The sequence below is a fragment of the Garra rufa genome, chromosome 25 (genome assembly GCF_049309525.1).
Source record: "Garra rufa chromosome 25, GarRuf1.0, whole genome shotgun sequence".
In the NCBI taxonomy this organism is placed as follows: Eukaryota; Metazoa; Chordata; class Actinopteri; order Cypriniformes; family Cyprinidae; genus Garra; species Garra rufa.
In genome coordinates, this window is record NC_133385.1 from 23,480,242 (window position 1) to 23,496,403 (window position 16,162).

Genomic DNA, 16,162 nt, shown 5'->3' on the forward strand with positions numbered 1-16,162 from the left:
TTTTGCCTGCTCAGTGTTTTTCATATTTTCTATTGTGCATTTGGTTTAACTAGTTTTACTTTAGTATGATTGGGATACTATCATAGTTTCTATTAATATTTTGTTTTAGTTTTTTCCATTTTTAGTGATTTTGTTGTGTTATTGTCATGTATAAGTCAAATATGATAAATAATATATGAAAGATTCACATTTCTTTTTTATACATTTTTTAGGTTGAATTAAACAAAAAAATGAGAAATGATTTCAGTCGTAATTAACTGAAATAAAAGAGTTCATTTTTATTTATTTTATTTATCAGTTAACTTTCATTTGAATCATAATTTTTTTTAAGCATTTTAGTCTTAATTTTTGTTAACTTTAACCCTAGGTTTTACTTTATGAAATGTAATTTTGCCACAGCAATTATTTTTTAATGTTTTATTTTTTAATAATTGAATTTAATTTTACTGTTATTTTTTGACATTTTTATTCGTTTTTCATTTTTTAAGTCAAATATAATAAATAATATATTATTACAAATACATGTTTCTTTTTTTATACATTATTTTGTTGTTGTTGTTATTTTAGTACATCAGGTTGAAATAAATAAAAATGAGTAATATTTTAATTGGCAGTTAACTGAAATGAAAGAGTTCATTTTTATTTATAATATTTATCAGTTAACATTCATTTGAAATAACTTTTTAAATAATTTTTGTGTTATTTTCTGTTATCTATAACACTAGTTTTGACTTTATGAAATGTAATACTGCCCTCTGATGGTGAGAGCAACTATTTTATTTTTTAAGTTTTAGTAATTTATTTTTTGTCGTTGTCAGTTAATATAGTAAATATAGTAAAATAATATATTATATAAAATATTTTTTATAGTCAAATACACGTTTTTATTTATTAATATTTGTTATTTTAATACATCAGGTTTAATTATATAAAAATGAGAAATGTTTTTGTTTTTAATTTAATTTTAAATTAGCAATTAACTTAAATAAAAGAGTTCATTTTTATTCATTGTATTTATCAGTTAATTTGTAAACTCATTGGGTTTTTTATTTTTATTTTATATTTTATTTTATTTATGCGTATATTTAAATACACTTGGATTTCTTTTATTTGTTATATATAATGTATTAATTTTATTTCGTTTAATTAATTTCGTTAAATTCACTTTATTTTAATATTAAAAATTGTAACATTATTTTGTATAATTTTTTTAGTTATTTTAGTACATTGAATAAAAATGTGAAATTTTTCTTTGATAAAAGCGTTATTCTTTATTCATTTAATTTCAGTTAACATTAAATTAATAACGTTTTAATGATTTTTGTTTTAGTTTTTATTAACTATAACCATAGATTTTACTTTATGAAATAATACTTCCCCCTGCTGGTGAGAGCAACTATCTTGGAAACAAATGCTTGTTGCTGTATCATCTTTAAATGATTCATATTCAGGGTTAGAAGCTCAAAACTTTTTTTGCAACATATTTTTACCGTTAACTTAAAAAAAAACTTTAACTTTTTATGTAGGCTATAGCTAACACTAATAATGCAGTGAAATACATAAACACTACGGTTGCAAAATCAGCATGTGTAATAAAACTGAGCTGCTTTGTTTGAAATAATTATATGATAACAGCGTAATATTACACCAATGTTGCCTATGTGTACTAATGATGGCATTTCAGTTTGCTTGATATTGCAAACTGGTGTGTCTCTTACCACATTATTTTATTGTTTTATCTTAATTATAATAAACACACTGGTTTGTATAGCAAACAGTTTTACCGCTTATCTGCTTGTGTGATTATATGGATAGAATACATGCTGAATATTGCAGCTGCCGTCCTTTTTAAAAATGTTTATCCATTATTAAATACCAATATAAATTATTAAATAATTACACAATAGAATCAAACAGCGTTCATAATGCACACATAGAAGGTTAAATCTATATAACTGTCCTCATACTGGATGCAGCTACCAGAGAAAGACCGTGATTTGTACACAGTACAGAAATGTATATTTTGTCCTTCATGCTCTTTATAATCCTCTTTAGCAAACCCCCTCGCTATACGTTACCCCTCGCAGCCAGCCAGAGTCCATACACGGCTTTATTGCCAAACCACTGCGCCTGCGCAGTCACACGCCAGTCTCGTGTTAGCATCTTAACTAGCCTCCGTCCGCAGCGTGAGCCCGAGTGTCGTTCTTCAGTCCGAGCTGCGCTTGAGCCCGGTGAGCCGCACTATGTTCAGAGCCGCCCTTCGACTCTCAGTCTCCGGTGCTCGGAGTTTAACAAGGTCACGGCCGCAATATACAGGTAAATACATCATTTGCCATTAACTATAGGAATAAAACGACAATAGGAAGCAGAGTAACGGAAACACCTTGAACTTAGCATAGCACAGGAGCTAACCGGTGCCTTGCAAAGAAAGGTTATACCTTTCAGAAATTACCACATACTAAGTTATAGTTATTATAAGAGCATTTCCATATCACAAACGCGATTTCCAAATTATGTATAAAGACTTGTGTTTGTTTTATCTCAGTGTCCTTGTAATGACCCACTAGAGTGAGGCTTCGGCCCAGCAGCACTTAAACTGAAAGCGTCCCAGATTGACACATTTTTCTGTCAGAATGACATTTCGTTGAAACAGCTAACGTTGGTCTAGTATATAAATTTTAAGTTTTGAAAGCTTTTCAAACAGGCTGTCTGGTTTACATACACTCTTCCGTAGCATTTTTCTTTATCATTAAGTGAATGAGTACGTGCGCCGCAGGGTTGCATCTATGAAGAAGGCGCATATATTCATACTCATATTGCATGGACATGAAATGTCGCTGTAGCTAAAACAATCTGCCAGAATGCTGTCTATGACAGTGCACTGATTTTAATGAAAACCCACACCTTGTATGCAAATGCAGTGTCATCTGAATAGTTCACTTCTTGGACATACAAACATCTAGTTTGCATTTTTGTACTATACGTCTGATTTTTGGGATACCATTTGAACGTATTGTCTGACCTTCTTTAGCACATAGCTCAAATCGTACTGCACCAATGGACCATGTACCAGTCAAACATAGGTCAAACTAGAGCACTGGATTAGGTCCAACTGGAACAAGGCCTGTATGCAAAACGTCACTGCACTATTAGGTGTTTTTTTGACCTACACCTGATGCATAGACGAAATGCCTAGTCTTATAATGTACTTCCTGAAAGTGCTTTGCCTGTGTTTGGTGTCTGGATTTCATTCTGTAAGGCTGATAAAGTGGGTAATTTTTTGCTGAAAGTGTCTGGTGTTTTTCTTCCACAGCTTCGGTAGCTGCTCGTTCGTATTCTCATGGCAAACAGGAGACAGATGAGGAGTTTGATGCCCGCTGGGTCACTTACTTCAACAAGCCAGACATTGATGCTTGGGAGCTGAGGAAAGGTGGGTGACGGACGGTGGCACTTTGACCTTATTTAATCGGCAGCTTTGCGTTCGACTGCTGAGCCTGTAAAGTAAGAATTTACCTTCGTAAATTTATTTTAGTGGCCATATGTTGCAGTCAAAATCCTATTGAATGTTTGAAATGTTTTGTTTGTTGTCTCTTTGTTTTCTTAAAAGTATATAAATATTTAAATTTTAAATACAAAAACTGTTTTATACCTTTTAACACACAATAATAGTAATAACGGATATTAATAATTTTGATGCAATAAGAAAAAAAATTGAATAAAAAATAAAACTTTAATTACAAAAGCTGTTTTATTATACCTTTTAACACAAAGTAATAATAATACATATTAATAATTTCTGATGCAATAAGAATTTTTTTTCTTAAACATGTAAATACAAAATCTGTTTTATTATAAATTTCGATGCAATAAGAAAAAAATAAAAATATTTTTTAAATAACTTTTTAACACAAATAGTAATAATACATATTAATAATTTTGATGCAATTAGAAAAAAATATATACACACTATATATATATATATATATATATTATTTTCATGTTCTTAATAGTAGTAATACATAATTTTGATGCAATAAGTAAAAAAAATTATGTATACTAAAAAATATAACATTTGTTTTAATTTTCTTAAGAACTACTAAATGTAAATACAACTACTGTGTTGTTATACCTTTTAACACGCATAATAGTAATAATATACATTAAAAATTGATGCTATAAGAATTTTTTTCTGAAATAAAACTTTAAATACAAAAACGTTTTATTATACCTTTAACATAACAAATGTATGTGAATATATTTTTTTTTACATTTTCTTAATAGTAATAATACATACATTTGATGCAATAAGACAAAGAAATGTATTTGTGTATATATATGTATATATATGTATATGTGACCCTGGACCACAAAACCAGTCTTAAGTCGCTGGGGTATATTTGTAGCAATAGCCAAAAATACATTGCATGGGTCAAAATTATTGATTTTTCTTTTATGCCAAAAATCATTAAGAAATTAAGTAAAGTTCATGTTCCATGAAGATTTTTTGTAAAATTCCTACTGTAAACATAAACATATAATTTTTGATTTGTAATATGCATTGTTAAGAACCTAATTTGGACAACTTTAAAGGTGATTTTCTTAGTCTTTTTGATTTTTTTGCATCCTCAGATTTCTGATTTCAAATAGCTGTATCTCGGCCAAATATTGTCCTATCCTAACAAACCATACATCAATGGAAAGCTTATTTATTGAGCTTTCATATGATGTATAAATCTCAGTTTTGTCAAATTTAACCTTATGACTGGTTTTGTGGTCCAGGGTCACATATATATATATATATATATATATATATATATATATATTATACCTTTTTACACATAATAATTATACCTTTTAACATAACATAATAATAGTAATAATACATATCAAGAATTTTGATGCAATAAAAAATTTAAATACATATATGAAGAGCTCATTTGCAAAAACTCATTAACTAACATGTTTTTTCATTGTACATTCCAATTAATCCCAAACTGCAGTTGGGTTATTTTAATTAAGTAAAAAAAATACAGCTAACTAAAACAATAAAAACAAGATAACTTTAAAATATAAATAAATAACTGGAAATTTTTTTTTTTTTTTTTTTTTTTTTTTTTTTTTTTTTAAATCTTAAAAATCATTTAAACAATGTAAATGCAAAAACTGTTTTATGATGCCTTTTAACGCACACATTATTTACATTTATTTATGTTAATATATTATATATTTAGATATTATCTATAATGCATGATTAGACCGTTTTCTATCAGTAACCTGTAAAGCAGGTTTAGTTTGATCCGTTAGTATCACTTCAAATTTTATGACGGTCTGTTTATCTTTAGCCTATAAAAGTCTTCGGAACAAGGAAGTATGCTTTCAGTTGCATCAAGGAAAACAAACTCAACCCGACTGTGGAGTAAATGCATGTTCTCTTTTGTTTTGGCTCAGGAATGAACACTTTGATTGGTTACGACTTGGTACCTGAGCCAAAGATCCTGGAGGCAGCCCTGAAGGCCTGTCGGAGGCTAAACGATTTGGCCAGTGCCATCCGCATCCTTGAGGCAGTCAAGGTCAATTTAACTTTCAAACTTTCTGGACAGTGGCAGAATACATTATTTAAAACATTTTTTTAAAAAACAAACTTTTTTTTTTTTTTTTTACTAAAAATTGTTATACACAGGACAAAGCTGGCCCACACAAAGAGATCTACCCCTATGTTCTCCAAGAGCTGCGGCCTACCCTCAACGAGCTTGGTATCCCTACACCTGAGGAGCTTGGCATTGACAAAGCATAGATGTCTGCGATTGTAGTGAGTTTCAGCATGCAATTTAAAGAAAAGAAAAAGTGCAAAATGTTTTCTTAATTGATTTGACATGTGCATCTTTCCTTTTTACCTACAGAGTCTTCCAGGAGACTGCTGCTCTTGTCTGGACTGAGCAGACCACTGTACTTGAAGTCTTTGCCTCGTGTCATGGTGTTTGTGTTATATTTAATTGGCCTTTATTATGTTCTTTTGCTTGTAAAATATTGATGGACCTAATAAAGGGAGATATATCTTTACTCAATGTTGTTGTGTTTTTATCTGACACCTCAGACTTCTATTAGTTTTTATAAGGGTTATAATCAATCGTAACAATTTTGGGGGGGTAAAAACATGTTTTTCCCCATGGTATGATTAATAATTGTTCATTCTCGTTCTTCTATAAACATGTGAAGTAAATACATGTTGTTTTTTTGCTTCATAAATGAATACTATCCGCTTGGAACATGAAAAACTATTTCTGTTAAATACACTGAGAACCTACTGAATTGTATTTTTCAGAATTTTATTTTCAAAAGCAAACTATTTTACCTGTGAATGTGCAAGAAGTCAGTTTCATTAACTGCTATCCACCTTTTTTTCTTTAATGTGGAAGTAAACCGAAAAACAATGCATTTAACCTAAATCATATCAAAAAAGCAAAATAACGATCAAACATTTAAAGTTGTTGTTTGTGCTTAATTAAAAAGTTTTTTTAAGGTAAAAATGTGTTTTTTCCCCCACTCTATCATTAAGAATTGTTCGTTACTGTTATAAACGTGGCTAATTTGGGGCCAAAATTTCAAGCCTAAATTAAAAAAAAAATAGCAGTCTAATATTGGATCCATGAAATAGCCACGTAAGTGTCTGTTAACTCTTGTTTTATTTGGAATTGAATAAAAAAGCTAACTATTTTATCTGTGAATGTGCAAGACTAAAGTTTCATTAACTGCTATCCATTTTTTTTCTTCAAGGCGGAAGTAAGCCGAATAACAACCTGCAGTAAACAGTAAAACTGTTTGCAGTACAAACCAGTTTGTTCATGTATAATTATATAATTAAGATAATACATTAAAAGAACACACCTATTTGCAATGTCAAGCAGCAATACAAAATGTTTTGTACAGCTAAAAATAGCTGAACGTGGATGAGACCGGAAGCCAGACCCATAAAAAATTTACAAATGTGTAAATAGAATAATAACAAAGTGTTTTTATGATTAGGCTAATACAATAAATTAATATGATGAAATTAAGCAGCATAACGGACTGTTTTTGCACAGCTAAAGTAACTGGAAATGACCCAACTCCGGATGTCTGGCACATTCAAGGTAAAAAAATAATAATAAAAAATGCCTTGCAAGCTGTTACTTTAAAAACAAGATGGATAGTAAACTTTAGTAAATGTTAAGGCACTTTTGAACCCGTTAGAGGATGTAGCAGGAATGCGTTCAACCTAAATTTTATTTTTAAAAAAGTCAAATCACAATCAAAAATATTTAAAGTAACGTTAGCTGTGTATACGTAATGAATTAAAAAGATTTTTAGGTAAAACATTTGTTCCCCATCATATGATTAATAATTGTTAATTTTCGTTCTCCTATAAACATATATGTGAAGTAAATGTTGTTGTTCTTTTTGTTTTGTTTTGTTTTGCTTCAGGAATGTACTTTATCCACCTAATCTCTGAACATGGAAAACTATTTCTGTTAAAGGTTTTAAGAACCTACTGAATTGTTTTATTCGGTATTGAATTAAAAAAGCAAACTATTTTACCTGTGAATGTGCGAGACCGTTTCATTAACTGCTACCCGACACCGGAAGTCTCGCACATTCAAGGTAAAAATGACAGCGCAAGCTGTTACTTTAAAAACAAGGTGGATGGTAAACCATCCCTGTTTGTCTGCTTGACTTATCTAGTAAATGTTATAGCATTTTTGAACCAGTGGAGGGCGTAGCAGGAGTGCGTTCAACCTAAATCATATTAAAAAAAAGTCAAATCACAATCAAAACATGTAAAGTTGTTGTGTATGCTTAACGAATAAAAAGATGTTCAGATAAGAACGTTTTTTTTTCCTATCGTATGATTAATAATTATTTATTTCTGTTATTATATAAACATATAGGTATACAGGGCTAATTTTGAGTCAGAATTTTGAGTCTAAAATTAAAAATGCCACTCTAATATTAGATCCACGAAACAGCAACGTAAATGTATGTTAACTCCTATCGGTTTTTGTGCTATAAATATTTTACTTAGCTGGTTGCATAGGGGAAACGTAAGAACGTAGTAACTTGTTGCACGAGCCAGTGGGGCGGGATTTAAATGTGCGTTAATGTGCGGGGGGGTTGGCTCCGGCTGGAGGAGGAAAAGTCGAGGGGACTGTGGGAGTCCCTAAGCGCGCAGTTCGGGAGGTGAGGTCAGGCGTTTCCCCTTTGGCTGGCCCCAGTGTCGACTGTTTTTTTCTCTGCAAACACCGAGAGGTTTATTGCCGTTCTATCAGAGGGGATATTACACGTTCGGGTGGATGCAAACGTACTTGGTGCCCTGAGCAATACACGCACGGTGGTTTATCTAGGAAAAGAGTGATGGTGGACAATTCCAGTAGCAGCAAAGCGCAAGTGGTGAGTTCCGTCCTGTTGGCACTGAGCCCTGTTGAATGTATTGATAAGCTACTGTAATATTTAATCAGCCAATCTCGAGTGTATAAAACACTGTTTGTATATTTAATATTTTTTAAAATATTAAAGTCAGCCGTGTTTATTCTAATTATTTTCGCGTGGAAGATCAAGCTATTAAATGTAGCGAAATCCACATTGTACACGTCATGATTTAAAGATTGTTTTTGATAATGCAACTCGCTCTGTTTATTTGTTGCTAAAGTTCCAATTCGAAAATTCCAAAACACCTCCGTTTGTTTTCATCAGAACGCGATACTTTGTTGCGTCGTGTGTTCGCTCTCTCTTTTAATAGCTTAATTGTTTTTGGAAGAGCGCCATACTTTTAGGCAACCATGATTCGACAGTGCTCTACATATCTTTTGTTACTGCGCTCGCTTATCAAACTATGCTCTAATTAGTTACAAAGTAACAGCCTAAATCGACCATATTTGGCTAAATATTAATAATTTAACCAAATGTAAAGCGACACGCCGTTTTGGCCGGACATCCGGTCGTTCTACTATCCAGACTATTGGGGGGGGGGGTCAAAGGTAGTTGGCCTACTACGCGGAATGCGACGTTAATCTTTCTGGGGCGTATAAATACTGTTAATACGAATTAAAAGTCTTGTGATATGAATTCGAATTCCATCCGGCCGTGTCCGTTGTGACTGTTTGCTTACGTATCACGTATTTGTTTTTCATTTAAATTAAACAAATTTGAATCCCTCCGTCATGTAGTTTGGGCTTATTTGTTTAGGCGTATTTCTATCTAATTCGAATTAAGCTCATTTGAATTCCTCAGTCACGTAGTTTGATTATTTGATTACGCGTCGTTAATTTGAAATGTAATACCTTTAGGTAAATGATGATGGAAATGTTGGTATTCAATTGCGTGAACGTTTTAAAACGCAACTTTTGAAATGTGTTTATGTCATAAATTGTTACAAACCTGAATTTTATTTCTTCTGGCTAAACACAAAAGATTATATTTTGGAAAATGTGAGTAGCTAATAAATATCCATTGACTTCTGTAGTATGAAGGAAACTGTTTGGTTACCTACGTTCTTAAAAATATATGACCCTGGACCACAAAACCAGTCAAAAGGGTCAATTTATTGAATTCGAGATTTATATATGAATGAATACGCGTTTCCATTGATGTTTGGTTTGTTAGAATAGGACAATATTTGGCCGAGAAACAGCTATTTGAAAATCTAGAATCTGAGGGTGCCAAAAAGTCAAAATATTGAGAAAATCACATTTAAAGTTGTTCAAATGAAGTTCTTAGGGATGCATATTACTAATCAAAAATTAGGTTTTGATGTAGTTATGGTAGGAAATTTACCAAATATATTTTATGGAACATGATCATGATGATTTTGACCCATACAATGTATTTTTGACTGGTTTTGTGGTCTAGGGTCACATATGTTTACGTTCAGCACTTGAAGATGAGCAAAATGTGAAAATAATTTTCTGACAGAATTTTTTTGGGGATGAACTAGCCCTTTAAATAGTATATTGTATGTTATTTGAGTGAAAAAAAAAAGAAATTATTTTAAAAAGCTTATTTTCCTCTATCCACAAACCAGCCGAGCTTGTCTCAGGACAGTGGTCTGGCTAGTGCATTTTCCCAGGCGGCTTTCGGAAGTGCGGCAGGAGTCAAACTGGAGGCGGTTATGGAGCAGCTCCAGAGACAACAACAAGCAAAACTGGAGATGGAGCGCAAGGAGAGACACATCAGGGAAGCCCATATTCTGTACGCCCAGCAGCTGGCTGCACAGCAAGCCATCATGGCCTCCGCCAGAGCTCAAGGCACCCCATTAACCCCTGATTTCTACAACAAAAACTCCAGAGACAGAGCGCTGAAGGGCGGCCAGGGACTTCAAGCTGCAAGGGGACCCATAAATATGGTCTCTGACCAAGTACACGAGGAAGACGCCGCTGATGAGATGGACAGAGGAAGAGGCTCTGAAGGGGACGAAGATGACGACGATGAAATGATGGATGGAGAAGACGGTAGCGAAGAAGAGGAAAGCGAAGGCTTGGAGTTCCTCAGGAAGCAAAGCCTTGCGCTCCAGCAAGCGTCTGTCGGAGTTCCTCCGTATGCGTTCCCTGTCTACGCCGCGTCACCGTCCGCTGCTAAAAAACGTCCTCTGTCGCCGACCACTAAGGTGAAGGAAGAACCTGAAGACTCCCTTACTGACCAACAATCGTTCAACACACCAAACGGACTGTCCGATTGGAGCCTCGATGACTCATTCAAACAGGTTTGTGTCTATATTTCTATGACTTGCCATTAATCTCAAGGGGTTTCAGTATGACAGGCATTGTGTTTGCTCTTGCTTTATCACCGATGACCTACAAAAGCAGCAGTACAGCATATTTTCATTCATCTCTGCATGATTTGAGGAGTGCCAGATCATGAGATGAATTGTAGAGAGTCTTTACATGTTCATAAACTGTGAAACCACTAAAACAGACTCATCTCGGCTTACTGAAACGCTATCGGCTCTGAATAGGACATCTAATCCAGTTTTCTCGAGCGCAACAGGAATACGCATTCTCTAAAAAGTGTACAAAGGAATTGGGTTGGACGTCTACCTGTTTGATGCGAGGGAAGGGTTTCGTGAATGAGCTTTATAGAGTCACTTAGATACTGCATTGTTGAGTGTAATTTTAGTCGGGAGATTTTCACAAAATATGTCAAGAAAATGTCTAGATCAAACAAATAAGAATTTGAATTTGACATTATTTGTTTAAATTAAGCACAATTCCCTAAAAAAGAATTCTTGTTTTCATATTATCATTACCGTAATGCATTTTTAAAAAATAAATTAAACTTTTAATTAAAAAATGGTAGTGTTACACTTCCCTTAATAATGCTGATTTGTATAAAGATTTTAAAAATAAAACAAATTGCTGCACTGCAGTAATGAGAATTATTAAAAATAAAGAAATGGAAGTAAAATGTCAGATTAGAGGATTAAAATGTGTTTTTTTTTAGGGGTGGGCATAGATTAATTTTTTTTAAATCTAGATTAATCTAGATTAAATCTCGGAATTAATCTAGATTAATCTAGATTAAAATGGCTAATCTGAATTCTTCTGAAGGCATTCAGAATATGTGTGCTACCCAAATAATGACTAAAAGTAAGTCTTCGAGAACGGGCCAGGTGGCACATTAGATCAGGCGCTCATCTCCTGTTTCCAAAATGCATCACAAACTGCTTGACAATTGCATTTACAACATAATTACCTATACAAACTTGTGTAACCAAGTACTTCTGCGCAAAAGGCTGCACGACGTGCGCGTGCTGCAAAGACGCGCACCGGCATGGATATCTGCGTGCATAGTCTTGGGTTAAACTGCGTTGCTTTTAGAAGCGTCAATTCAGTTGTTGCATATAGTTTTATGTCTTTATTTCGGGATTATCAAAGTAAATTATAACTCACGTGCCCCAGTAAAAAGGGTCTAGCAACGCACCTGCCCTGAAGCGGCTTCATAGCTGCATCCATGTTTGCACGTCTCATTTGATGTGGTAATTTCACAGAAGTTGAAGACTCGTTCTCGCCTCCTACAGTGCAATTCAACTAGGTATACGTCATCCGTGCTAAAATATCAAGGTGAAAGTCATCATATCTTGCGTAGTTTATACCCAGCTCCCAACCCAACTTTGAGAATATATTAACGGTGATATTTTTTTTTATCGCCCGATAAGAGTCTCACGTTAACGCAGCACGTTAACGCCGATAACGGCCCACCACTATTTTTTTTTTTAAATCTATTTTAGGCTTGTTTTTGTATTTTTATTACTATAATGTAAAAGGAAAAAAAACAATAATACTATACACCATCAGTCAAAAGTTTTTTAATGTTTTTTTTTTAAAGACGTCTCTTCTGCTCCCCAAGCCTGCATTTATTTGATCCAAACTACAGCAAAAACAGTAAAATTGTGGAATATTTTTACTATTTCAAATAACTGTTTTCTATTTGAATAGGTTTTAAAATGTCATTTATTCCTGTGAGTTCATAGCTCAATTTTTTTAGCATCATTACTTAAGTCACGTGATCCTTCAGAAATCATACTAATAATCTGATTTGCTGGTCAAAAAACATTTATTATTATTATGTTGGAAACAGCTGAGTAGAATTTTTTTCAGGTGTCTTTGAATAGAAAGTTCAGAAGAACAGCATTTATCTGAAAAAAAAAAATCTTTTTCATGATTATGAATGTCTTTATCATCACTTTAAATTTAAAGCGTCCTTGCTAAATAAAAGTATTACTTCCTTTTAAAAACATAACTTTTGAAGCTTTCAAATACTATAGTGTATAATGTTTTAGATAAATTCTGATCTTTGGAAGATCTGTTCATCAAAGAATCCTGACTTCTTTAAAAAAAAAACATAAAATCTTACTGTTCAAAAACGTTTGACTGGTAGTGTATATTTAAAAATAATAGTAGTATGTTTGCTGCCCTTTAATTTATCTGATTAATTTATCTAATTTATCTCAGTTTTTTGAGCACAAGAGGAATATGTGTTCTCCCAAATGTGTACAAAAGAAATCACCCCTCTGATTTTTCCCTTCTCGTTGCGTTCTGCTACTTTCCAAAGCTATTGTCCACCTCTTCCCTCATCGTCAATAGTCTCCTGCTGTGAGCCAAGCTGTACCCTCAGACGTGGTCCTACGTCTCTGTCAGTTAATTTCTCAGTTTGTTCATCCCGAGTCTTTAGGGAATTCTGTCCTGACATAAGGCTTTTGTCCCTGGATATCCCTGAAGTGTGGCGTTCTGGCAGGCGGCCCAACAGGAGTGCGCTTTTATTCTCTCTTTTCTTCCTGCTGTCTCACTTTCCTCTGTCATTCCCCATACCGCCGGTGTTTCTTGAGAACAAGCTCTTGGCAGTGTGCTGTAATGCTGTCTTGGCCTGTGACCAGAGAGGCACGTTGTCAAGTTGCAATACAAGAATGTTAAAGGCGCGTGCTGCTGGAGAGCCGCCCTGACAGTTCACACGTGGAGATGTCCCACAGTTTAGGTAGTTGAGACTAGACGAATGTGTGTGGGATTCTTAAACAAGCACGTTTAAAGAGATTGTTAATCATTTCAAAAAAATGTCTCAACATATAGCGTCCTTATAATGGAAGTCAATGGGGTCCAAAGATGGACATTGGACATTTTTATGTTTGTATGACGTAATTTTCGCAAACGTAATTTCGTCCTTTTAAAACACTCTCGTCAATCACGATGAAGCCGGCTTTCAAGAAAACATTTCAAGAAATGTCTCAACGTATAGTGTCCATATAATGGAAGTCAATGGGGTCCAAAGATGGACATTGGACATTTTCATGTTTGTATGACGTAATTTTCGCAAACATAATTTCGTCCTTTTAAAACACTCTCGTCAATCACGATGAAGCCGTCTTTCAAGAAGAACGTCTCTGTGGGTTTAATATGTATAGAGACATTTCCCAGTAGTGCTGTCATCCATTTTAGTGGCCTCAGGTCTGAGCTCTTTGTTTGCTCAGCTGTGCTTGAGTGATCGATCAATCAGGGAAAAATGGATTGCTCTAATTTCATACGCTCACTCCTATGGCTTGATATTTGCATGCTTTCAATCAAAGCCCATTTACCCCACTTGCGTTGAATAATACAACATGTGTATATATCGAAACCCCCAAAGCGCCGTTTAGCAGCGCATCCGTTTTATTCCATAAGTGTTGCTATCTTTGATGTTACAGCTCTGTGTTTTTACGTGAAACATCCAACTTGGTTTTATTGACAGTTACTGACATCAAACACGTTCGAAGCAGTTTTATTTGCGGTAGAGTCGGTAAAACTGTGCTGTTGGTTTGAGAAGGTTGTGTGTTGACAGGCAGCTCTGTGATGTTTTCATCACACCCATGTCATTATATGTATTTATAGAGGGTAATGGTCTGAGGTCTTCTATACTGCTTTTCAAATATAGGCTTGTCCACGTGTATAGGAGACAATAGGAGATTCAGAGCTCTGAAACAAGGCTGACGGTTGGACTTATACCTCATTACTAAGAGGAAAGGGTTTAGTGAATGAGCTTTATGGAGTCACTTCGCGGAGAGCACGTTTTAGGGGGGTGATTTTCACAAAAATGTGTCAAGAAAAAAAGTCAAGTATGCTCAAGTCGAAAGGTAAAATAGAGAATTATATACAGCTTTAATAAAATAAAACCATTTTTACAATTAGTCACGATTAATCGATTCATAATAAGTTTGTTTTTGCATACTATATGTGTCTACTGTGTATATTTATTATGTATATGTAAATACATGTATATATTTAAAAAAAATATTTGTATGTATCGTATGTCTTTGTATGTAAACACTATAATAACATGTATATAATTTATATTATATAGAATTTTTTTCTCGGCTTCTGCCTAGGTTTCTCGTCTATGGTTACTATAGCTTCGGCCTCTTCGACTTTTTTATTTTATTTTTTTTCTCGGCTTCTGCCTAGGTTTCTCATCTTTGGTTACTATGGCTTCGGCCTCTTGGTTTTTTGTTTTTAGGTTTTTTTTTTCTCGGCTTCTGCCTAGGTATTTTTCCTTAATATATACATGTATGTGTGTGTCTTAATATATACATAATATACACAGTACACAAACATATAGTATGCAAACATAAACTTTTGAATCGATTAATCGCGTCTAATTGTTTTGCAGCTCTAATTGATTTAATAAAATAAAACCAGTTTTTACCATTATTTGTTTTTTGCATTTTACAATTTTTCTATAAAAAATAAGCTGTTCTCCCTAAATTCACATTACTATGTAATCAAATAAAACCTGTTTTTACAAGTATTTATATATATTTTTTACATTATTTCAAAAGTTATTTCACAATATTCCTATACAAATATATAAGCCATCGTCATTACTGTTAAAAAAAGTTACTGTTAAATTAATTATTTTTTTTTTTTCTTAATAATGGTAGTATTTTTACTGCCCTTAATTTATACTGATAAATTGATACAAATAAAAAAGATATAAATTACCTATGTGGTAATGAGAATCATCTTTGGGCAAAAAAAAGTCTTGGATGTGTTAAAGTAATGAGAATTAGGTGTTAAAACGTGCTTAATTGTACAAAAAATATTTATAGATCCTTCGTGTGGTGATTGTCTCTATGTAGAGTATAATTGATTTTTTTTTTTTTTTTTTTTTAATCCAGATGCCCTTAATTATACATTGCTTTAATAAAATGGTATTTTAGAATTTTTTGCATTATTTTTTCTAATTATTTCACATTACTTCTATAAAAAAAAATTAAGCACAATTCTCCCTGATTTACTGTCATGTGCAAAAAAAAAAATACTTTTAATAGTAAAATGAGAATTAGGAGTTAATGTCTTTTTTAAATCTTTTTTTTTTTAATCCATGATTTTTTTTAGGTGACTAAATTGTTAGATTATAAAACTTTTTAATAATTAAGATAAATAATCATTTAGACAACCAGGTTAAATGCATGCAACTTTATTTAGATTTTTTTTTTGTATTTTTGGTAGAATTTTAATGCACAGAAAGCAAAACCAGACTTCTCTAATAAGCAAGGTTTTACAGCTTGAGGGGCTTCAATCCCACCCCCACCCTCTTTTTTTGGTCCCACCCGTCTTTATTTCTGTCCTTTAGTATTTAATGATGCTCTCTGTGGTAACAGTATCAG

The 16,162-nt window shown here is 33.1% G+C and overlaps 2 protein-coding genes across 2 annotated transcripts in view; both read left to right on the forward strand.

Moving 5' to 3' along the window:
• The first annotated feature begins 2,159 nt into the window (after positions 1 to 2,159).
• cox5aa (cytochrome c oxidase subunit 5Aa) lies at positions 2,160 to 6,060 on the forward strand. Its single transcript, XM_073832054.1, has 5 exons — positions 2,160 to 2,316; positions 3,314 to 3,430; positions 5,449 to 5,570; positions 5,681 to 5,809; positions 5,901 to 6,060. Exons 1-4 carry the CDS (start codon positions 2,244 to 2,246, stop codon positions 5,792 to 5,794), a joined length of 426 nt encoding a protein of 141 aa, XP_073688155.1. The 5' UTR covers positions 2,160 to 2,243; the 3' UTR covers positions 5,795 to 5,809; positions 5,901 to 6,060.
• A 2,133-nt stretch (positions 6,061 to 8,193) lies between these two features.
• arid3b (AT-rich interactive domain 3B) overlaps positions 8,194 to 16,162 on the forward strand; it is a 46,641-nt gene continuing 38,672 nt past the window's right edge. The window contains exons 1-2 of the mRNA XM_073831791.1: positions 8,194 to 8,424; positions 10,055 to 10,732. Coding sequence (XP_073687892.1) covers positions 8,389 to 8,424; positions 10,055 to 10,732 — 714 coding nt within the window. The 5' untranslated portion in view covers positions 8,194 to 8,388. The remainder of the gene's footprint in view (positions 8,425 to 10,054; positions 10,733 to 16,162) is intronic.